This window comes from Mixophyes fleayi, chromosome 1, assembly GCF_038048845.1.
Source record: "Mixophyes fleayi isolate aMixFle1 chromosome 1, aMixFle1.hap1, whole genome shotgun sequence".
Taxonomy (NCBI): domain Eukaryota; kingdom Metazoa; phylum Chordata; class Amphibia; order Anura; family Limnodynastidae; genus Mixophyes; species Mixophyes fleayi.
The window spans coordinates 237,003,607-237,028,614 of record NC_134402.1 but is presented as its reverse complement, the minus strand read 5'-3'; the positions used below and the strand labels follow the sequence as shown (position 1 = coordinate 237,028,614).

General features: G+C 35.8%; 1 protein-coding gene across 3 annotated transcripts in view; it reads left to right on the top strand.

Annotated features, from left to right (window-relative positions):
- Positions 1-3,661, top strand: part of CPLX1 (complexin 1) — a 160,870-nt gene extending 157,209 nt beyond the window's left edge. For all 3 annotated transcript variants that reach the window (XM_075208022.1, XM_075208030.1, XM_075208040.1), the window contains one exon: positions 1,006-3,661. In XM_075208022.1, the coding sequence (XP_075064123.1) occupies positions 1,006-1,203 (198 nt within the window). In that variant the 3' untranslated portion in view covers positions 1,204-3,661. The remainder of the gene's footprint in view (positions 1-1,005) is intronic.
- The last annotated feature ends 21,347 nt before the right edge of the window (positions 3,662-25,008 follow it).

Here is a 25,008-nt window from a genome sequence, read left to right as displayed (position 1 = left end):
TGTAAATGTACTTTTGGTACATTGTTGCCCTTGTTTTAGTACAGTTTATATCAGCCATTAAAATTCTTACCAACTAGCTCTTCAAAGCTTCAGTAAGCATTGTTTTTAGAAGGAATGTATAATAGAAATAATACATTAATTGCCTGTAAAAATGACTTTATGTCATGTTTTATCAAATTGTGAAAAAACAATTGCTGGTGCATCTGTCTATCTCTCCAAACTCAACATGAAATCCCTTTGTTTTAAAATGTTGTAGCTGAAAATCTGTAACAGGCTGTCTGTGTGTGTGTGTGTGTGTGTGTGTGTATGTGTGTGTGTGTGTGTGTGTGTGTTAGGGAACTTATAGTGTAAGCCCCAATGGGGCAGGGACTGATGTGAATGAGTTCTCTGTACAGCGCTGCGGAATTAGTGGCGCTATATAAATAAATGGTGATGATGATGATGATGATAAGTCAACTTTTGTTTTTGTATTTGTATTTATTATTATTTATCGTTAGTTAGATACACTTTGTGTCAAAGTGTATTGTATAGTATCTATCTCTGAAGGCTCTGCTTTTCAGGGGACAGGGGTAATACCTGGGAGAGCAGGGCAACCTCCTGGTACCTGGCCACTTCATTAGTTAAGTGGCAGGGTCAGGGCTTACGGCGTGATTTACACATCATTGTGGCCCCGCCTCTGCTGTAATTGACTACAAATTGTGATGTCAGTTTAGGAGGCGGGGTCAATTTACAGGATTCATCAAACCCCACCCCCACACGCCCACCCCCCCCCCCCAGATCTCTCGGAGGCCAGCTTACTAAAGTTGGCATGTATGGGTGATACAGTATGCGATATTGTGCAAAGATATTTGCTGTGGTGATTTTAAACCCAAGTACTATAGGACTGCATATAATGTTCTTATTATTCCTATTTGCAAAAAAGTGTATTAAATGAATTTCAAGAAACATTATTACACAGTTTTTGTTAGTGTACATATTTGAAGTTTTTTCTTTTTGTTTTACCAGTATGGCATAAAGAAGAAAGAAGAGAAAGAAGCCGAAGCACAAGCTGCTATGGAAGCTACATCCGAAGGGAGCTTGACGCGTCCAAAGAAGGCAATACCTGCTGGCTGTGGGGATGAAGACGAGGAAGAGGAAGAAAGTATTCTGGACACAGTTATTAAATATCTACCGGGTCCACTTCAGGATATGTTCAAGAAATAAAACACAGTAGACTGTCAGACTGTTTTAACAATAGACAGAAAAGCAATGGATTTCCCCTTGTTTAGTGGGAGATTTCAGTATTGCCACATGCTACCCTCCCTCCCGTCTCTAAACCTTTGCTCACTATAGTCCCTCCACTTTCTTTTCTCCTTTCCTTTTGTACATAGTTACATACAGTAGACACTTCTCAAAGGATGTCAAGATTATGAGCTGCAGTCTACGCAATTTTATTATAAGCCATAGTACAATTGTATGTTCAATCCGGCAGTTGTTTACACAATCAACATTATACTTTTCAATCATGTAAATACATTATTATCAAGTGAGAGTCAGTGGGTTGCTGTTAATGTGATACACAGTTTCTGACCAGCTTGTAAATGATCAATATCGATTTGCTTCTGGCAGACTAAATGAAAAACAAAGAGGCAACTTATCATTAGAATGTAAAGCAACGTGTAGTCTTCATCTCATGTCTATCTGACAGTAAGAGAAAATTCAGAAAATGAACCATGTAGAACTCCTGTGCATGGGACGTCAAAATGAACTGTAGAATTGCCTCTGATATAATGTAATAACTATACATTATTGATATATACCCATTTCTATTTATTCCAAAAAACAATGTAGGATTTTCTAGAGAAAGATTTAAAATTGTGTTTAGATTAATATAAAATGTACGTTCAAAATTGTGGTTACTCAATTTATTTTGTAACGAAATTTCTTTTAAGTTCATAATTGCTAGAGGTGATTGAGATAGCACAAAGCTCCAAATTATTTCTACCATGATTAACATTTCAATAGTCACTAATCCTGTATTTTTCAAATTTGTCCATGTGCTGCATCTTAATATGCAAATAACAATGCTAAGTGTTTTACTGGCAAACATAAGCTAGCAGGGAAGCCAGCTTTGAAAGGATTTATGGCCGTACATATTGAATGTATACTATGTCACTGGATGGAATCTAAATTTTACATTGAGTAATAATTATATCCCTTAGTGCTTGAATGTTGCATTTCTATAGAGTACTTGGAATAAAACAGGAAAATGGAAATTGTGACAAAAAAAAACCTGATTTAGCAGCCAAGTTCTACAAGCAAATGATGTTATGTTTTGAATCAACGTTATCAGCTCCCAGTGAATTTGAAGTCTTATTTACAAAGGGCCTTGAAGTTCGGTGCTTTATACATAAGTAGCCGGTTGTATGAATAAGCGCGCAACATATAGTAATGCATTTAGTCCCTGAAAAAAGCTAAAGAAGTTAAACAACACAGTAATTACAATCAGTAATGATATTATAGTCTGATTCTCCTCACACAATATAACACTCAGTAACATTCAGTGTATGTGAACGCGTAAGGCACTATCCCAGAACCCCAATTCACCATAAGTCGGCAATTAAAATTCTGTAGCTTCCAATATTGTCTTATCAAAGAATATATATGTATTCTCCAAGGTAGATTAATAAGCTACAAAGGCATTATTTATTGTAAATATTACTATGTGTTTATCTCATTTACTTATTTAACAAATGTAACACGAGGCTTTAATGCAAGACCAAAGAGAAGCCTGGTTCATTTGTTTAATGAATGCTGAATATCTCTGTCACCCTTCATTGCTTTCTGTCCATAAATGTGTTTAATCTCAGGTAATTGAGGTAGTCTTTTGTAATTTTCTTTGTCTACTAACTAGGAAGGGGTGCATCACATTAAACAAGGCCTAAGGTTCTACCAACGAGTGCTAGATTTGCAATCTCTTCTGTTTCACAGAAAAAGAAAAAGGGGAATCATCACCCTCTGATTTTTTTTTTAGAGGGTAAAGATTTTTTTTTATTTTTTTACTTTTTTTTTTTTTTTCATAAATTACATCTACCTTTATAGAAAGCCATATAAAAACAGACTGCAATATTAATTTTGAATGCTACTATGTGTAAAAGAGAATACATCATGTGTTAATTTGCACTGGAGTTTCTCAGTCTACGTTTATTGTGTGTTAGTTTAGTGTTTTCCCCTTCTGTGTCAGAGTAACACATATCAATGCTGCTCTAATGTCTCTTTTGACAAGCTTACTGATATACTGTTGTCATGTAATGTTACAGATTTGCTGTTGTGAACTAAATGTAATGTCTTCTGTGTACGCTACGTTAATATGTGTTTCCTCTCTATGTTAGTAAAATGTTTAGGTAACAGTCTTTTAAAAATGTTTTCACACATAGAAGTTTATCCGCTCAGCCATAATTTTGTGATTAGCTGAATCATTTTGTAATTTAAATGCTCACATACTCAGATCAAATGCATGCTTCAATCTCCTCAGTGACAAGAGGAAGATATAGAAACTTTGTGAATGTAAACCTCATTTGTATTTTGCCTGCTACTTCTCATTGCATGATCTCAGTTCAATTGTTCTTTTAAAAGTGGAATCACAGCCAATAAAAAATAAAGTGATTTCATGTTTTTCCTACATTGTTTTCAATTATTTTATTTAGTATAAAAGCAAGATGGAAGGTTATTCATTTTAGTGTACTTATCTAAATGTACCCATATTTAGAAAAATATGAATTAAGGATAAAAGGCTGAATACAACTTCTATTTAAGGAATAATGAACTTCATACCACAGATTCATTCTTCCGCGCACAACCTCTCCTCATGTACAACCATATCTCTTACCACTAATAAATAAAGACACCGACAACTTCAGCTTTGGCTTAAAAAAGGTCACAGTTTATTAAATGTATAAACCTGGTGGGGCGAGAGCACTTGCTTTCAGGTAACTGAATAAAAGCTAAACCAAACAGTGTACGGCCCCCCGGCCTACCACTGATACCGGGACCTAGTCCCTTACGATTAGCCGGTGCTAAATCTGGCGTAATAGTGACCACATCCCTTCAGGGCTCACAAATGAATTGCCGTACAATGCAGAACACAGGGTCCCCGTACCGGGTAACCACGAACCAAGATGCTTCAAAGTATGTGGTGGCATTAGCCAATCAGCGATAGCACCCTACGCCCTAGTTGCCAACTGCAAGGGCTCTCCTGCTTAACCTTACTTACTCTGTGACTACCAAACCTTATAATATAACAAAAAAACAACAGGGTGGGTGGGAGGGGATTTCTGCGACGGGAGAGACCCAGCATCCTTTGCGTGAGAATATATGGGCACACAAACCTAAACACTCCCACAGGATTCTATTGGCCGGAGATAGCCAACAACTTAACCCTCAATGGGTAAGTGCTATGCTTCTGAACATGTGGATAAGTTTAAGGACGTTTGGCTTTATGTGCCTCACTTCACATTACATTTGATAAAACTTCCTTTTAAAAAATACCCAGTGACTCCTAAGACTTTTGTAGGAACCTCTGGTGATATCACAGAGGAGAAGCTACTATGCAAAGTTTGACAGATTGCAATGTTGTGCCTCCCCCATTGCATCTTGGTACTTTAGACCTCTGACCTATTAACACTCAAATGTTATTACATCTGTTGATTGAAGTGGCAGCATGACACAATGACAGGCATTGCACTGCACATTGGGTGACATCTATAGATGCCTCATTTCTTCTGGAGTGACCTGGCACAGAGGAAGGGGTCATAGGGCAGACATCCATACTGTATATATGTAGGACTTGGTAATCCATTTTTAGAAGGTAATGTTATATTTATCAGAGAAAAGGGATTTCTCCACACATAAACATAAAGCCAGTATAAAGCCAGTACACTATATTTGATATTTGTTCTGGCAACAGGTGATTTGAAGCTATTCACGATATCTAAGAAGACAGTACATAATTGGACTAAGGCAAACTAATCACATGCCAACTTGCAAACATGACACCATGTTTCCTTTTTCAAATCATTATGAAAGGATGTAGAAACTCTTAATTGCAGTACAATCATCTTGTTATCCACATTGAAAAACATGTTACCAGAAAATCTAGATACTAGGGGGTAAATGTATCAAGCTGAGAGTTTTCCGGCGGGTTTGAAAAGTGGAGATGTTGCCTATAGCAACCAATCAGATTCTATCTGTGATTTTGTAGAATGTACTAAATAAATGATAGCTAGAATTTGATTGGTTTTTCAAACCCGCCGAAAAACTCTCAGCTTGATACATTTACCCCTAGGTCCCATTGCAGTGGGAACAGTGAATATATGATGTATAGTACATATCCTTTAGGTTATAAAATACAGTAAGAATAGGACATGCTATGATGGACTACGTAAAGTCATGTTTTGCAGTTACTACCATAATCTTTAAAAGAAAGTAACTAGGTCTGACGTTATATGGAGCAAATTCACTAAAATTTGCAAATGTTTACATTTGAAACATGGAGTTAAAAGGCAAAAGTCAACATTATGTTTTCCTCCAAAACAGATTTGTTTAAACAAGTTTCAAGTTATTGGCTAAAAAGTAAAAGCAAACAAAGGTATTTTAATTTCAGTTATTCATTTTGAGAATTACTTTTGCTTAATCTACAAAACATTTAATTTATCTACACAGATATATAGTATGAAGCTTTATGCTATGTGCGCTACCAATTTTCTCACTCCCCATTCCAGAATAATGAAAAATAGAGTTTCATTTAGCAGCTTGTTACCTTTGTTGTCTTTCAGCAGCAGCATGGGACATATATCATGCTGGAAACAGGGAATTGTGCACACAAGTTTGTTTAGGTATGATGATAGAGTTTCTGTATACATTAATATAAGTGTGGTGCTTATGTGACCTGTGTAGAATTTTATTTAATTTTAATTTAAGAATTAAGCTGGCAGAAATGACTTTTAAAATGTACTTCATTGTGGAAGACTTAAAATAATAAGTGGAGGCAAAACACTTGGATACAAGTAACATCTGTTATATGCAAATTAATTATCTGGTCCAGGACACACTCTCTTTAATTGAGTTTTCTGGATTCATTGCAGCAAACAGCGCTTGGTCTATCCATGGTGTGTCAGTCATTTTGCAGTCATAGTGCAGAGAGTATCTGTTTTAGGTGGGGGTCAATTATCCCTCTTTCAGGCTTCATCGACCCTGCAAGGAAGGCAACACGTTGAACAGAGCAAAATTATGATAGTGTATCCAAGCCCTTTAATACTGTCCTAAAGAGTTCTTGATGCACAACGAAAATAGATTTGTTTTCTCTTTACTATATTGGTAGCTGTACCAAAGCAGCTACACATAGGAAAAATACTCCATTGAAACAGGCTCCTATTTCTGAAATCAATGCAAGTTATTTTCCTTTTATTGCACAGCTGAATAGAATGTTTTAAAGCTGTGTTCCATTAGGAAAATTAAATATGTGAAATACTGTACACTTAAAATATTAAATTTACCTTGCAAAGATGTTCCTGAAAACTGAAATCAAATTATTACCATGTATCATTTAATATCACAAAATAGAGCAAGTTCAGTCTAACAATTATTGGTAGACAAATAATGCATTAAATATAGATGCTTTGTAGTTTGGTTACTATCTTCATTATTTTTACTGTATACCTACATACACATATATAGACATTAATAATGTTATGGGCAGCCCAAGCATGATGGGCCTTATGCAGTGTTGGACCCAATTTATGTTTAAAATGTAAGCCCCATAGTTTACTCTGTATTCCGAGCGGCACATATCTTTAGACATGTAGTGTACAATAGAAAAATGTAAATAAAACAAAGATACTTTTTTTTAAATAAAACTTGAATTTCAAATGCAATTGAATAATTAATATAAATGCTCCCATTATTGTCACCAGACAATAATATCTTACCTTATAGAAAACACTAAGGTTCCCTGGATGTGGGAGGGGTTATGCAATGCCCAGATGTCCCCATCCTGGCACCCAGAGACTCATTGACACTGTTGTTGGAAAAAGGCATCAATGAGTGAATGAGTACAGAGGTACTCTCATTAATGTCTACTTTGTTGCCTTGTTGGGTTACCTACATTGTCCCTACACATTGAATGCAAAATAACAAACAATACATTATCATTTTCAAATACAGATTCTAGTATAAAAAGCTATGTGTAGAATCCTACTTTTTGCTGTTTTGGAAAGGAGGATTGCTGTCAAAGCAAGAACCACAAAGTATTTGTTAGTGGTGTGAAGAGATAGAGTACACACATTTGTTTTTAGCTCACTTTCTTACAATTTCAGTACAAAAAACACTTTTTTTGGTCATTTTGGGTAGAATTTGCCTGTGAGATTAGATATATGCAGACTAATTATGTTTTCTAAAACTCTAAAGTCTTCTGAAAAAACAAGGTATAATTTGTGTGGATACCACACAAGCACATTACTGATATTGATGTTGAAAAGTGACAAACCCCAAAAGTGGCAAAATAGGTTCAGCGCTGAAGGGGTTAATATATGCCTACATTTTCAACCAGAAAGATTACAAAAATCATTTTGAAAAATCTTTTTTTTTTTTTAAGAATAAACATAAACAAATTGAGAACTTCTCTTTTAGGGGCTGTAAAGTTGAAGGTAACTTATGTATAAAACACACATTTCCGTACTGCATACTAAATAAATGTATGCTTAAGGTCCATATGTAGATTCTATTTACATCTAACACCTACAAATAGTCAAGACTGGAGAAGCGGACCAGAGTAGGGAAGGGGTGCGCAAATGTAGTCTGAGTAGAGGTGGACCTACTTAATTGCGACTGTGATAGGCCTGGGCACAGATGTATATACCCCAGGAGCAGTATCTCTTACGGGTACAGGTGAGCTGGTGCAAAGATGTGCAATGATGATGATGACAATCAGCAGATAACTGTTTCAGATTGGCTGATTGTGGATTGACAATCTATCTGATGGTTCTTAATTAAGACTGCATTTTAATTGTATTTGTATTTTGCATTTTTGTTTGTATTTAATTATAGTTTAAATGGTAAATGTAACCTTTGCATGTATTAACAACATTGTCAAAACACTAATCTCCATTGTTTATATGACACTTCGTTACTTTATTAGATTGTGTAGAAATAAGGTAATGTGAAAGTTGTCTTTACTGCTAACATAGTGATGCCACATTTCTACGCTTTTGTGCTGCTTAAGTATACACATGTGGCCCTCCTGTCATAACCTGGTGCATATGCTTGTGATGTATATCTGGTCGCAATGTGAAATGCTTTAAACTGAACATATGTATTAAAATGCTGTTCCTGCTTACATTCAGGGCACAAATGCATCCAACTCTACATGAGCCCCTTCGTCTCCTACTTACAATGTTTGAGGTATAAATGTGTATTCTGTAAAAAGTATTAGATTAACAAACTGTGGTAAATAGAAACAACCAGCATGCAAATAACTATAGACCTTAAAGAGATAAAAGTACCATCAAACAAACTTCTGCATAATAATTCTGTGTTAGCATTCCTGGGGTCAAGTACCATGGTCTTAGTAATATGAATATTGACCCCTGACTGCAGATATCACAGTATTCCTGTTTGGCTTTTTCCTATGTGAATCTATTTATGAATATTTGAATGTGTTACTCATATTGTTTTATGTGTTACATATATAACTACAATATTCTTCCTAGTTTTCCCATTGAAACAGAAATCATTTACTGCATACTGCATAAAGCAGCCTTATGCATTCATCCCAATGTGCCCTAGGCAAACTATTATGAAAGTCCCATCTGAAATAACCAGGGGATTCTCCTAATTATGCTCCCATCCCCAAGAAAACATAACGGCTGCCAGGAGAAAAATAGAGGTGACATCTACATAAAGTCCAGTGACCTTCATTTTTTTACATCCATTTCTAGTATTGTTACTAAATATGTTTAAGCATAGATTCTCTATGGACATCACACCTTTTGATCCTTGATGTCTCTTAACCCAACTGAATCACATATTCCTCACTAATTTGCAGGATTCTCCTGAATGGGTATGTACTGAATACAGTGAAAAATATATATAGCAAAAAATAGAAAAATTGCCAAATATTAAACTTGTATGAAGTTATACAGTACAACTTATTTGTTAAAGTGTTGCATGCATGACATAAAGAATGGTCGAGTGCCTTCAGAGGAATGCAAAAACTAAAATACAAGTAACTCCATCTTGAAAAGGAAACTTTTAAAATGAACAAATATGCATGTAAAGTTTTGCGTACCTTAACCAAACTTAAGTTTTTCTGCATTGTATTTGCTGTTTAATGTTTTTACCTTAAGCAGTCCATAGTCCAGAGAAAAAAATCTCACCTCCTGATCACAGTTTTATCTCAAATATCTTAAAGTTCAGATAAGTTCCTGAAATGTATACATATGTATTTCTAAATCCTACCAGTGACTACAAAATAACTGGATTTAGTGGCTTTTTTAAATAGAGTTACAGTAATTTCGCATTATTTAAAGCTGTTATTTAACTTTTGGTATGTCTAACCCATGAAACCAGTATATTTTTAAGCTACAAGACATTTCCATTGTAGATGTAATTGAAATCTAAGAACAAAAAGTAGCAAAAAAATTATTTTTTTTAGTTTTAGCGCACAAAAAAATTTGAGCCAAGTAAGGTAAACAGAAAAGATGTAAATCTGATATATGCTATAATAAGAATGAAGATTCCCAAAATGAAATGCACTTCTTCACTATTATAAAAAATATTAATCACTGCTGAATTTCAGTGTTCCAAAATTGAGCACCGTGGAAACATTGGAAAACATTTCTGAAAACAGGAAAAAGTTTATTTTACCTATAGCAACCAGTTGAAATGTTGTAACTCATCTTTATCAATTCAATTTGTAGTTGGGTCAATATTCTGATACAGTATTTAAAGCCTTGACTTGTCAAGTAACAGGATATAAAATATTAGCATGCTCAACTGTTATCATCGTCAACATTTATTTATATAGTGGCAGCAAATTCCATAGCGCTTTACAATTGGGGACAAACACAGTAATAGACAATACTGGGTAATTCCGACAAAGACGTAAGAGGTCCCTACTCACAAGCTTACAATCTATGGGACAAATTAAAGAGTACAGACCTTACCACTATGTAAGAATAGTAGTCAATTTCACAGTTTACTAGATCATTACCCAGTCTTCTGATTTGCCAACTGTAAATTTAATTAAAATTAAAATACATTTCAAGGTATGCACACTCAATTCACATTCTTTGTAAACACTCCTGCCCCTATATTTGTGAATTTCTGGATACTCCCAAAAATGTTCATGTGGAAACAGTAAAAATTTCACTACAAAGTACAACGTACTTAATATTTATGGACACATTCATTTTCAGTTATTTTCCTAAAATACTACTTATTTTAGCTTTGTTTATGTTAACAAATTAATCATATGAGTAAGTGGACATCACAATTTAGTAAAAACATCTAAAAACAATTTATTATTTACAAAGCAATCATATATGTAATGTAAATACTGATCAGCCTACCAATCTACATATGTTAATATTACAAACTTAATAGAATGAATAAAAAGGATGTAATTTCTAGTGTTTAAATTTAATAGATCCTGCCAAAGGAGTTAAATGAACAGGAAAAATGTAACATATAAAGGCTATATTTTTTTTAGCACTAGCTTAAACATAATTCCAAACCAATCACAGAATGTACATTTCTTTTTCATTGAGAAATAGCTTATGTGGACCCTCTTTACTTTCTTCCTTGATCTTTTTTTATTTTATATTTCTTGTCTTTTTAACCCTTCTCCTATGTATACGTTTTATGCTTGTTCAAAGTCAAAGGGGTATATTTGCTAAACTGCAGGTTTGAAAAAGTGAAGATGTTGCCTATAGCAAACAATCAGATTCTAGTTATCATTCATTTAGTACATTCTACAAAATGACAGATAGAATCTGATTGATTGCTATAGGCAACCTCTCCACTTTTTCAAACCCGCAGTTTAGTAAATATACCCCTCAAATTCTTCTAATTCTAAAACTAATGGTATCAGGTATAAAGATAGGAACTACTTATAAATCTACAATGATATGGTCATTTCATTGTAGTAATTGATACCATTAGTTTAAGACTTACATTCTGGCTTAGTAGCCATAAGAGTTAGAATAGGTAGCCTTCTCCATTTCTTTCTGCTCATTGATGCTTTTAAATCTTTATGTTGAATTGGGAGTGATTTATTTACGCTATATAAAATAATGTAGTACTCCGTTAGAGATCATACTGTAGCATCTAAATCTGAGCAACCTTTTGGGCAGTATCGACGATCATTATTTTATTATATCTGGTAGACATAATTAGTGGCAAGGGTTACATTGTATTTTATTCTATGTATTTCTGATAAAATTATAGAAATACTTGAACTACACTTATATAATATTTATATAGAACTCTTTATTATAATAATAATAAATAGAAGGTAGGTGTATACAACGTACATTTTTTAAAAAACATCTACACATATATATTTTGAAATTTGCTGATTTATTTTATTAAAGTTAATATATACGTTTGATTTTTTTAGTGTATATTTAACAAAAGTTAGATTATATTTTGGTGCAGGGAAATGTATTATATATTTAAATTAGAAATGTTACTATATTAGATTATCTCAATACATCAACTGTTGCAGTGCATTATAAGAACTAAATTTATTTTTCTTCTTATGAAATCACATTGGCTCCTAGTTAAATGGTAGCATCTTATGTCCAATATTTAAAATAATACATCTATATAGAGAACTATACATGTAATTTAAGGTAGATAAAAGTGGAATCATTCTCAGTTGAGAATTTCTGGTGCAGTAGCAACACATCATTTCTCCATCAGAAAGATTGCAGTAGTCAAAGCAAGAGATGATGAGAGAATGGACAAGAGTTTTGGAAGCTTCTTTAGTAAGACAAGGGCATTCTGGCAGTAATTGGAGGATAGAGGCGACAGGACTGGGAAAGAGACTGGAGGTGAAGAATAAAGCAGAGACTGGAGTCATCTGTGACACCAAGGCAATGTGCTTGGAAAACTGAGGAAATTGTAATTGACAATGAGAGGGATTGGAGGGAATTGGGAGTAGAGATGATAATTACTGTTTTAGACATGTTGAGCTTTAGGCTAGGTACAATTTTCTGACCGACGTGTTATCTACAATGACTTTACCTTCAATTGAAGGTCTGATCGCTCGGACGATCAATACGTACACACTAGTCACGTTTTAGACGATTAATGAAAGACCAACCATCCGATCAGCAACTTTCCACAGGCATATTTTCGTGAGCAAAGATTTGAACTTTGTACACACTGAAACGACTTATGAGATCCATGTAACAATATCCCCAAGAAATTTAAATAAGGGGCAGAGCATATTCAACAGTAACCACCCCAAATCTCATAAAAACCGAAGGTAACACGTTTTATTCATACATTTATTAGAATGTGTACAATGTACGTTCATTCACAACCGCACATCAACAAATTTTTTTACTAATATGGATACTGTTGAAGAACAACAAGCAACTGCTCTTTTTCTGCTCACTGTGGTAAGAAGACTGCAAGTAAAGACCCGAAGGGAAAGAAAGAGAAAGAATACATCTTGTTGGACCAAAGAGTGTTTCAAGAGGAGAGACTCATTCTCTCATATGCCCCTGCTACATGAGATACGGGACATCAACCGCGATGACTTCATAAATTTCCTGAGAATGAATGATCCCACATTCCAGGAACTGCTATAACTAGTCACCCCATCATACAGAAGGAGGACACCCATTTAAGGAGACCCATATCTACAGAGCAGAGACTGGTTGTTACCCTGAGATTTTTGGCAACAGGAAGGACACTTGCTGATCTGAAATACAGCACAGCAATTTCACCACATGCTCTGGGTTTGATAATATCTGAAACGTGTGATGCTATCATTGAAGTTCTCCATGAACAGTATATGAAGGTTGATAAACATAAATAGTCTTCTTTAGAAACAAATGTATAATTTTATTAACATACATAAAATTTACAATATACGTTAAATAAATAAAGTGCACTCCAATAAAATCAGCCAAATAAACAGTTTATAGTTGTTCATATTGCAACACTTCACTATTATGCATTTGTGATGGACTTCCACTGAACAGCATGTTTGAGCTGGGTATAGGAGTAATAGTCATGTATGGTTTTGGCATTAAATATTGTCCTCCCATACTACATACTACCATGCTGCTTCTGTGTATGCCGAAATGTATACGATGGTGTCTGCCTGTGGTTTGCTGGCATTATAATTGTACCCGGGTACAAATCTTCTTTGGTAGCCCTACACATGAGGTTGCACACCAAATGCTCCATTTCCATTTGTATCGGTCTACTGGCTCTTTTCATTTTACTTGCTAGCATTGCTCCAAGTAGGTCAAAAGTATGTTGTGCAGGTTTTTTGGCCATCAAATTGTTTGCACATTCCACCATCTTTGCAGTTAGCGCATCACTTTGAGCAACTTCCCGGAGCCTTTTTTTCTTCCTCTTCTGTTGTGTTTGTATTGCAAATTCAGGTACATCCTGACTGTCGACTGTCACCTGGCTTCCCTGTACAATAGTTGTTGTACTTGTCTATTCTTGGTCAGCAACATCCAATATGAGTTCTTGTGACAACACAGCAGGCTGAGTAATGAAAAAATTAGAAAAAAAAGAGTATGATATTCAATGCATGTAATTTAACTATTTCACACCTCTTTATGTCTCAGTTTACGGCAATGGTAGAACAATGGCAAGTTATAGCGGAATTTTTCAAACTGTGGCGGTGCCATTAATGGGAAACATGCCTCCATCCAAAAGTGGTCTTTTTATTATAATTACAAAGGATTTTTCAGCATCATTCTTATGGCCATAGTAGATGCGAACTATGAATTCTTATTTGTGGACATTGGGGAAAATGGGAAAGTGTCTGATGGCCGTGCATTGGAGCAGACTCCGTTCCATGCAAAACTAAAAAACTATGAACTGGAAGCAATATAAAATATGGACTAAATTTTGTGTCTATGGCTGATGAAGCATTTGCATTACACAACAATGTATTGAAACCGTACCCACAATGCAATCTGTCTACAGAAAGGCGGATATTTAATTATAGACTGTAACGAGCTAGGAATGTTGTTGAAAATGCAGTTGGAATTCTCAGTAACAGATTCAGAGTTTTTCATTCTGCTATAAATCTACGTTTGGACAAGATAGACAAAGTGGTGATGGCCTGTTGTGTTCTGCATAACATTCTAAGATGTAAAACTCCCTGTGTATGCAGTTCACATACGTATGAGGACAACAATGTAGCGGAAACTAAGGCTTGAAACCTTTAGAGTCAGACCAGCTTAGAAATGCAAGTGCCAGTGTAAAATTAAACAGGGAGGTATACCTTCATTATTTTAACAGGGAGGATGCAGTGCCATGGCAGAATGAGTTTGTGTAACAATTGTTCATAAGCATGTTATGTGTGCAAACTTTGTTGTTTTGCATTTCTACTTTAACTGTTACAGAGCAACTGCAAAATATACTTTACTTACAGTTCCACTAGAAGGTATGTCATCTGCTTGCACCACATCAGTAGGAGAACTACTGTCCGTATCCAGGCTGCAGGTGGACTGTCGTGTAATTTAATTTTCATGGATGAAGTGCAGAAGATTAAAGTACCACAGCTTTGGCACATAAACATCATCTGTTCCTGTCCCAGATTTTTTTAGAGTCTTCAACCTCATTTAGTTATTTCTCGTATACAAGGTTCTGTATTTTGTTCTTTGCCCATTCCACATTTGCTCCAGGGTAATGTGGCAGACATGCTTTTACAAGTTCTTGCACAGCCACATTACGTAACATTCAGCTACAATATTCCTTTGACTTTATCTTCCACAAACTGGGGTGCACCCTATATGTCCCAATAAAAACCTTCATAAGCTTCACATTGCAGTCATATGACAGTTTCAGTTTTTCTTTAAAAATAAAAATAAAGCGTCATGTTAATCTTTTGTCCACTGATGATATCAAAGAAACTGTAGAATATATTGTAATATTTTTACTAATATTTATTAATATTTTAGCAAATTTGTGTATCATATATAATACTCATAAGTATAACATAAGTATTTTGAATATACACATATTGACAATCACAAAATATATATTTATGCAGTTGTTATGATAAGCACAGTGGTACAGCAAAACATTTGTAATCCTTTCATAAACAATTTACCTTGTATGGTAATGGATGTAAGGTGTAAAACGTTTGTAGTATCCGTCCGTATTTCTCAAACCACTAGGGGTTAAATATATTGATATATTCGACAAACGCGAGGTTATTATACATGAATGGCCTTCACCCACAATACTCCATTCTGTACAGGTACCACCACTGATTGGTCCACAACTGAAATGAATGCCCATGTCTGAGTGTATACAATTACCGAGGAGCCTGTCTGGCACCGAGGGATGTTAGAAGATGGCGGATGAGGTGGGGGTGTGAGAAGAAGAAAACAAAATTGTAGAAGTAGTGGTGAGGGATGGAGAAGTAGGAGAAATACAATTAACTGGTGTGAAAAGAGCAAAGGCAATGAGCCCGAGAGAGGTGGAGGTGATGGTAAAAGTACTAGACCAGTATGACTACGAATGCCAAAAGAGAAAATACCAAATAGTTAATACCATAAAAGAACTAATAATGCAGAAGTTACTAAAACAAATTAAGAAGAAACTTGGAAAGAAAATAAGTAAATTTCAAGTCCAAAAGCATTGGTCAGACCTAAAAAAAAAAAGAGCAATGGAGACTAATGCGAATCCGTAGAAACATTAAAAAAAAGTGAGTTTGACATGTTGTGCAACTGCTTGAAGGATTTGTTAGTGAATTTGTAGATGAATGACTGCCAATAGTATAAAGAATATTGAATATGTTGTATAATTTCCAGAAAGAAGAATGCACAATGACATGTGCTGCGTAGGTACTGAAAATTTTAAAGCTGAACACGTACTTGTTAAAACAGAAAAAATAGATACCGAATTCGAAGAAACTTAAGATGTATTAAAAGATGGTGTTTGAAGTCACATGTAGAGGCTGTAAAATGTTTTGGGGAGAAATGTATATCGTTATAATAACCAAAATGGCGCCTGCTTTACAGAACCTATGGAGGTAAAGGGCACCTTTGCAGAGATGCAACAAGAGGGACCACAACATAAACTTATTACGAGCAGTGTACAAGGTGAGCAAATGGGACTTTACATTGTGTTGGAAAAGAAATTAACTTTATTACAGCTATAGAAGTTAAATACTAAACATATTTTTTACATTTCTCGTAGATACCATTGTCATATTGGAGGAAAGTTATGATGGAGAAAAGAATGTTGGTAGTCCTTTGAAGGGTGAGGTCGAGAAGATGGGAAAGCTTAACAAATAATTTTCAAGAACTAAGGGCAAACATCAGTAATGTTCAAAAAAATAAAAAAACTAGAAAAAAACTTCATGGAGATGCTTCAGATTTTTCAGAAAGTCATGCCACAAATCACTAGCCAGTTTAGCCATTAAAAAGTCCAATGTTATAGTGCTAATATAAATATGTTGAAACTATTTCAACATTTTTTCTACAGAATTCAACAATAAATCTGTTGGATTTTACAATGTGTGGTTTATTATGTGTATTTTACAAATGTATGCATTAACAAGTAAATAAATGTTTGATTATAAAAACATGTTGAATGTACATGTAAAGGGTTACAGAACACAGGTGCAAAATGCATTACCATTTACACAGGTGTACTAATATGCAGCCAGACATATAAAATACACATCTATAGGAAACACAAAAACGTGTTATATACAAAAATGTATATAATTATAGGGGCAGACAAATGTAACACACACATTTTGCATTTTTATGAATGTGTATTGAGTGTAATATAAAGAGACAATTAAAAGTTGTAATGAAGGAGTCAGACATAAGCAATACACATATAAATAAAATGTTGCTTTTTTTATAACACTACACTAACAAAGGTTTATAATTAGACTGAAAAAGAGAAAAGGAAAATATACATCAAGCGCTAGTGAAGTGGCGGTGCCATTATTACCTATATATTACCTGCTGCTCTTACCACTAACAGATATATATATTTATATATATATATATATATATATATATATATATAAATAAGAGCGCTGATAATAACATTGATTAAGACCATAAATATATTAAAGGCTGATAAACATATATTCTATTAATGTGCTCAGCATAGTAAAAGCGTAAAATATAAATATATCCAGGAGGATTATTATTGTCCTTCAGCAATATTGTCCATGGGTATAACAAATTTCTTTCCTTACTAGAGATGGGCGGGTCCGGTTCCCCGAGAATCGAACCCACCCGAACTTTGCCTATGCGAGTACCGAGCTGAGTAGCTCGGTACTCTCCCGCCCGCTCCGAATCCAAATCGAGGCCGAACGTCATCGTGACGTCGTCGGATCTCGGGGCTCGGTTCTCGCGATACTTCAAGATTATAAATACATGACTCCACAGCAATCCATCACCATTTGACAGAGGGAGAGAGCAGGGTGTAGTCACAGGCTGATTAGAGCAGGGACAGAGAATACAATATTCTTCTTGCAATTGCTCTAACAAAAATCGCTAGAGAAGAGAGGAGCATAGAGGTTTATTTTTTTAATATTTGGCACTCCCCAGTGCTTTTGGGGTGTCCCCCATAATTGTGCATAAATATTTCTGGCTGTCAAAAGTCATATCTGTCAGCAGTATCTACCAAATAATTTTTAGCACTCCTCAGTGCTTTTGGGGTGTCCCCCATAATTGTGCATAAATATTTCTGGCTGTCAAAAGTCATATCTGTCAGCAGTATCTACTACCTAATTTTTAGCACTCCCCAGTGCTTTTGGGGGGTCCTCCCTAATTGTGCATAAATATTTCTGGCTGTCAAAAGTCATATCTGTCAGCAGTATCTACCAACTAATTTTTAGCACTCCCCAGTACTTTTGGGGTGTCCCCCCTAATTGTGCATAAATATTTCTGGCTGTCCAAAGTATTATCTGTCTGCAGATTTAAAAAATATTTTTTAGTACTCCCAAGTGCTTTTGGGGTGTCCCCCATAATTGTGCATAAATATTTCTGGCTGTCAAAAGTCATATTTGTCAGCAGTATCTACCAAATAATTTTTAGCACTCCGAAGTGCTTTTGGGGGGTCCCCCGTAATTGTGCATAAATATTTCTGGCTGTCAAAAGTCATATTTGTCAGCAGTATCTAAAACAATTTGTAGCACTGCAAGTGCTTTGGGCTCAGAATGGATTCAAAGCAGTCCACATATGAGCAGAATGAGCAACTAGGTTCTGTCACCAGTCCTGATGGTAGTGTTCCTAGTATGTCATCTGGGCAAGGCGATGTCAAACTACGCAGTGTTTCGAAATCAGTCCAAAAAACACACACCCAATTTTTTTTTACTGTGTTGAAGCGAAAAAGAAGTGTAACTGCGGAAAAGTTAAGTGCCGATAAAAAAAAAATTGCCAACATGCCATTCTACACACGCAGTGGCAAAGAGAGAATGAGGCCTTCGCCTTTCTCTATTATTGGCAGATCCAAAAATGTTACTGAGCCTACAAGTGGTGCACAACTACTGTTACGCGTCAAAGCCGAGCTGCAAGATAACAGTAAGGCATTAGAGGATAAGGTTTTCTCTGAATCAGAAATGACACCAATCCCTGTGGAGAGTCCATCCAACAGTGGGATGTCTAATCGTGAGCATTCTGTTAGTGTACCCATAAAGAAGGGCCCTTTCAGCAGTTTTGCTGATGTGTGCCTGAACAGCCCGAGTGTAGCCGGTGATACACCAAGTGAGGATGACACTTTGTCTTTAGAAGAGGATGTGCGGGGAGATTTGGGTATCCGACGATGAGGATGCGGTTGATTGTGTAAGTCCTGCAGCAGTGTGGCACCAGTGGGAGCAGTTCTGCCACGTGAGGTTCTGGCACCAATATGCACTTTCCAAACACAAGCAGGGATGATGCAGGGGGCAGAGCACAACAGATTAACATCTGGGCTGGTTTGAAAGATTTTTTTAAAAAATGTGTGACCTTGACCATAACTCCAACCAATCCTACTATTAACATGCAAAGGATGGTGGAGGGCATATCAGGGATTAAACTTTATTTTTACTAATTTACAATCATAAGGTTTGGGTGTAATATACACCCAAAGAGGAGTGCTCAATTGCTAAGAGTCATTGATGAAGAGGAAGACAAGCAGGCTTGTCTATAGAATTTGCAAGACCAACTAATTTGAATTCCAAAAGTGGTGCACAACTACTGTTACGTGTGAAAGCCGAGCTGCAAGAAAACACTAAGGCCAATCCCTGTGGAGAGTCCATCCAACAGTGGTATGTCTAATCGTGAGCATTCTGATAATGTACCCATAAAGAAGGGCCATTTTACACAAATTGAGGATGCCACTTTGGAATTAGAAGAGGATGAGGGGGAGATTCGTGTAGGCGACGAGGGCACTAATGATGATGTGGATGATTAGGAGGCAGACAGATACCAAACTGCCTTTGTCCATTTCTTTTAATATTCTAATTTGACAGTCTATGCAGGCTGCTTCTTTTCTATTTTAATACAAGTGGATGTGGGGGGGGGGGGTCTGATGCAGACAGATACTAAACTGCCTTGGTCCATTTATATTTTATATTGTTCAGTCTATCCAGGCTGCTTTTTTTCTATTTTACTCCTAGTGGAGAGGGGATCTGATGCAGACAGATACCAAACTACCTTGGTCCATTTATTTTTTATATTGTACAGTCTATCCAGGCTGCTTTTTTTCTATTCAACTACAAGTAGAGGGCGGGGGGGGGGGGGGGCTTTAGAGACAGAAACCAAACTGCCTTTGTCCATTTCTTTACATATTTAACTATAAGTGTAGGGTGTAATATGCACCCAAAGACGATGGCTGCATTGCCAATATGCATAGATGGAGAGGAAGACAATTTGGTTTGTGTGTAGAATTAATGAAGGCCTACCTACCAGGAATTAAACTGTTTTTTGGATAATTTATTAGCTTTACAATTACATTACTTATCCAAGAAACAGGTGGAGCACTAAATTTGGTTATTTTAGGCCCAAAAACATTGATTTTCCAACAAAATAGCAAAACAAAACCAAACAAAACCAAAACCAAAACCCGCAATGGCGGTTTTGCAAAACCAAAACCAAAACACGATGGTAATCTAGATCCAAAACCGAATAGAAAACCAAAACACGGGGGTCAGTGACCATCTCTAGTCCTTACATAATCCATTAGTATGGTATAGAGAATTAGCTCCAGTGTTCCCAATCAAGGAAATGATGTTGTTCCTATATTGCACCACCATGCAGTCTTGTACGACAATGTGAATACTACTGGCAGTCCACATGTGTAAAACCTTTCAATAAAGGCTCCAACAGTATCCTATTTGTATAGATTATTAAGAAAACATAGTCTCTGTATCAAAGAGGCCTGTATTCAGTATCAACATATAACTGGATTCACTTGCTGTACCTTATACAATCGGCCCAGTGTCTCCTTTTGAATTCCTGCTGGGGGCTGGAACTGAGTAAATCACGATATCCTCATGAATTTCTCCATGGACAATTCTTCATGGACAATCTCCTTACTATGCCAACATCAACAGACGCATTTCTCCACCTCCAAGTGGGCGGTTTCATCAGAGGTAGTTTCTGTTATTTTAGTGCCTTTAAATATCACTGTCTTGAATCTTTAAGCCAATCAAATGCTAATAACAATATTATACCCCGGAGCCAATAGCGCTATTATATATACATATATGACTCAGGAAAATCATATATAACTACTTTATCTGTACAAATCTTGATAGTGATCTGCATAAAATAAGATTAAATAAAATAAAACATTCACTTAATTCATTGCAATCATGTGTCCCCTAGATCACGTGACAATCCAGCATGAAGATAAGAAATCGTATGTATAACAAGTTGTATCAAATGTTCTAATGATACATAGTTCTTATATCATGATTTTTTATCTTTTATATTCTTAATAAACAAGAACCTACAAAATCCCACTGACCATCCTTATGTTCAACAGCTGGCGGTCACGTGATCTCGAACCACCAATGAGGTACAGAGAATAATGGAACTTCTCTGTCATTCTTTATCTCTAACCATATGAGAGCACAATGGGCTAGATTTACTAAGCTGCGGGTTTGAAAAAGTGGGGATGTTGCCTATAGCAACCAATCAGATTCAAGCTGTCATTTTGTAGAAGGTACTAAATAAATGAAAGATAGAATCTGATTGGTTGCTATAGGCAACATCCCCACTTTTTCAAACCCGCAGCTTAGTAAATCTTGCCCAATGTTTCCTAACAAATTTTAATTGATATATTACAATAAAAATAACAATAACAATACCTTTAACAGAAAATAAAATAAATAGATCACAAAAAGAGTTGGGGTTCTGAGAACACTATAGGACATTCCAGTCCAATGGTATATAGATTTAATGACACTTATATTTGTGAGTATCCGGGCCGAAGCCTTTATTTGGAAAATTTAAGCGAAATATTGAAATAAAAACAAGTGAAAGAAATAAAGAGATAGTGAGTTAAAATCTATTGACCCTTCCGTAACAGCCACCATCAGAATGGCTAATGAGAGCTGGAGATCTAGATAGATTATCAGATATCCTACTGACAGAAATTTGTTTACCAATGGAACACCGTGGACAATAGATTATTGGTAAGTATGGATTAATAGAGCCAGGCTTGTACTGTGGATAATGAGATGCAAATGCTTTAAGTCGACCACAGAAAGTCTGTATCTTATGTTACAATTGTATGTTCACTATTGACGTGAGAGTTCAAAATATATCTCTGTATCTTATGGTTTCTAGACCACCATTATCCAGCTCTGCATACATATAGCTATTTTATGGACACTGCCTTGTGAAGCATATGATTGGCTCTCTAACATAGGTATAATGCACTGCAAAGAGACTCTTATAATTGAAGCCACAAAAACTACAGTCAGCAATATTAGCCAAGGTTAATCTATAGGCAGCTATTCTTAATAGGAGAGCACTTTCATAATCGGACAGTGCCGATATATGCGGTTAGATCGCCGTGTCGGCAGTTACTTCCGGGTCTGTGACATCAGAGATGGCGTCACACGTCCCGATGTACATTTCACCGTCCGCTTTTTCAGGGCAAAAAGTGGACAGCGAAACGTATGTCGGGACGTCACAAACCCGGAAGTAACTGTCGACACGCGATCTGACCATGTATATCGGCACTGTCCGATTGTGAAAATTCTCTTCTATTAAGAATAGCCGCCTATATAGATTAACCTTGGCTAAAAGAAGAATATAAATATATCCAAACAAATTATTATTGTCCTTCAGCTATATCGTCCATGGATATAACAAATTTCTGTCCTTAAATAATGATATCCATTAGTATGGTACAGAGAATCAGCTCCAATGATCCCAACCAAGGTAATGGTGTTGTTCCTATATTGTGCCACCATGCAGTCTTGTTTGACACTGTGAATACTAGTCTACAGATGCTATTAGAATAAAGCCGTTATTGTTATTATGTTACAGAAGCTGATACATCTATCCCTGGTGTTATAGAATATCAATCATCAGTCCTATTTTCATGTTATTAAGGTATATGGTAGGTTTTTATATATTTTTAATTTTTACATGACGTACATAGAATAATACACTTCAGTCCGCCACACATTAGTATTATGTAAAAAAGATAAGATTGAAAGTGGTTTTATTTATTATTATCTTTTATTTTCTGTAGTTAGAACAAGGGGTATAGAACTTGCACAAGGAAAATTAATTTTTACTATGCTAAGCACATTAATATATCATATGTTTATCAGTATTTAATATAATTAATATATTTATGGTCTAAATAAATTACAATCAATTTTACTTTAATTAAACCGGCAGACATATGCTCTACGCATTAATGCAATAGACACCAGATATTGCTTTACTGCTAGGAGCACCTAATTACCAAATGAGTGACGTGTGGACACAACACCACATACGACTGATACAGGCATCAGAAATTAACATACACACTCCCCCAAAGGAGTCACAGCTCGAGGAGCTATCGACAGTTGCTCGTGAATCGATCAGAAACTTATACACACTACATGATCGTTAGGTGATTGGTGGGAAAATATTAAACAGTACGACCAACCAAATGAGCCGACAATCAACACTTTGGAATGTTTTTCGACCATCGTGTCACTATACACACTAACCTGACTTTCGACCGAACAGTCGTATGTCGGTTGATTTGCCGGATTATTGGACTAAAAGGCTCCAGTGTGTACCTAGCTTAAGATAGCATTGGGACATCCATGTGGAGATAGCAGAGTGATGGTTACATGAGATAGTACAGGAGGGGACAGGTCAGAAAAAGGGAGCTAGATTTGGGTGTTATCAACTTAGAGGAGGTACTGGAGACTAAATGAGCAAATTAGTTTCCCAAGAGAAGAAGTGTACAGTAGGAAAAGTAGAGGGCCATGAGCAGTGTCTTGTGGGACCCCAACAGATAGTGGTGTGGATGGGAGGATGTTCCAGAGATATATAAAGTAATTTAAAAAAAAGATATAGTATAGCACAGTGATTAGAGTATATTGTTTATTACAAATGATATTTGTGTGAAATTTAGCTTTACAAATCTAAATAGTGGTGAACTGTTATGAGAGGGCTTAAGGAAAGATTGCCTTCTCTGCCAATGTAAAGGCACAGACCACCCCCAGATGAGCAAGTTTCTCGCAACACCTCCACTGAGGACCTGCTGCTTGAGCTCAGCTATTAAACACTGTAAGAAAACAATCTTGGACCACTCAAGTAGTTCAGGTAGCCACTGAACATCAATGAGACGGAAGCCATTGCTTAATTGCTTTAGATAGAGGAGGCCACATATGGAGACTGAGGTGAAAGATACGTTTAAGAGGGATAAGGAGTGAAGGAAATAGAATAAGGGTTTAGGCACAGAGGAGAAATATAAGAATCGTAAGGTAAAGGAGTAGGAATCAGCTAAGAATGAGGGAAATAGATAACAGTGATAGGGAAAAGAGGCTAAGAGAAGGGGAAAAAATTAAAGAGACAAAGTCCTGCAATAGAAGAGATATGATGAAGACAAGTAAGAGGAGGTATACCCACAATAAACACTTAAAATATCTAGGAAAAGTAAAAAGATAGTTTGAAGAAAAGTTTAGAAAATAAAACTTGAATGTATAAGTCCTTTCAAAGGAGTAATAATAATTATAGATTGACAGGTAATGAAGAAAAAGGGAAAAGTGAGTTTAGTAAAGGGATCAGAGAAAGACAGGAAGTTCAACAGAAAAAGCATCAGGGACACGCAATGAGATGGAGAGAGGAGTTTAGTCAGGAGAGGTAGAAGACAGATGGCATAGCACAGAAAAAGAGGTTAGGATAGAGAGAGAATCTGCAGCAGCAAGGCTAATGAGAAGCCACCATTGCTGAGAGAGCAGAAAAAGGGACATTTGAATTGCTGTAGGAGGACTCCATTTGGATCTATCCATGCAGGCAAGAGTACTTCATGATAACCTATTAAAAAAAGAATTATACAGCGCTATCTAGTTCATGGAAGTTTTCTAAATATATCTGTATATGTATGTCTAAAAAAAATTCACAACTAGCTGTCTTACATAAAAACATATTTGTTCAATGAAATCAGTACATCTATATATTAAACAACATACTTTACTCTCAAACAAAAATCACTGCTGCATAAATATATGTTTGACATAAAGTCACTTATATCTCTATGTGGATTTCCAAAAATGTGCATTAGTCTACAATCAAG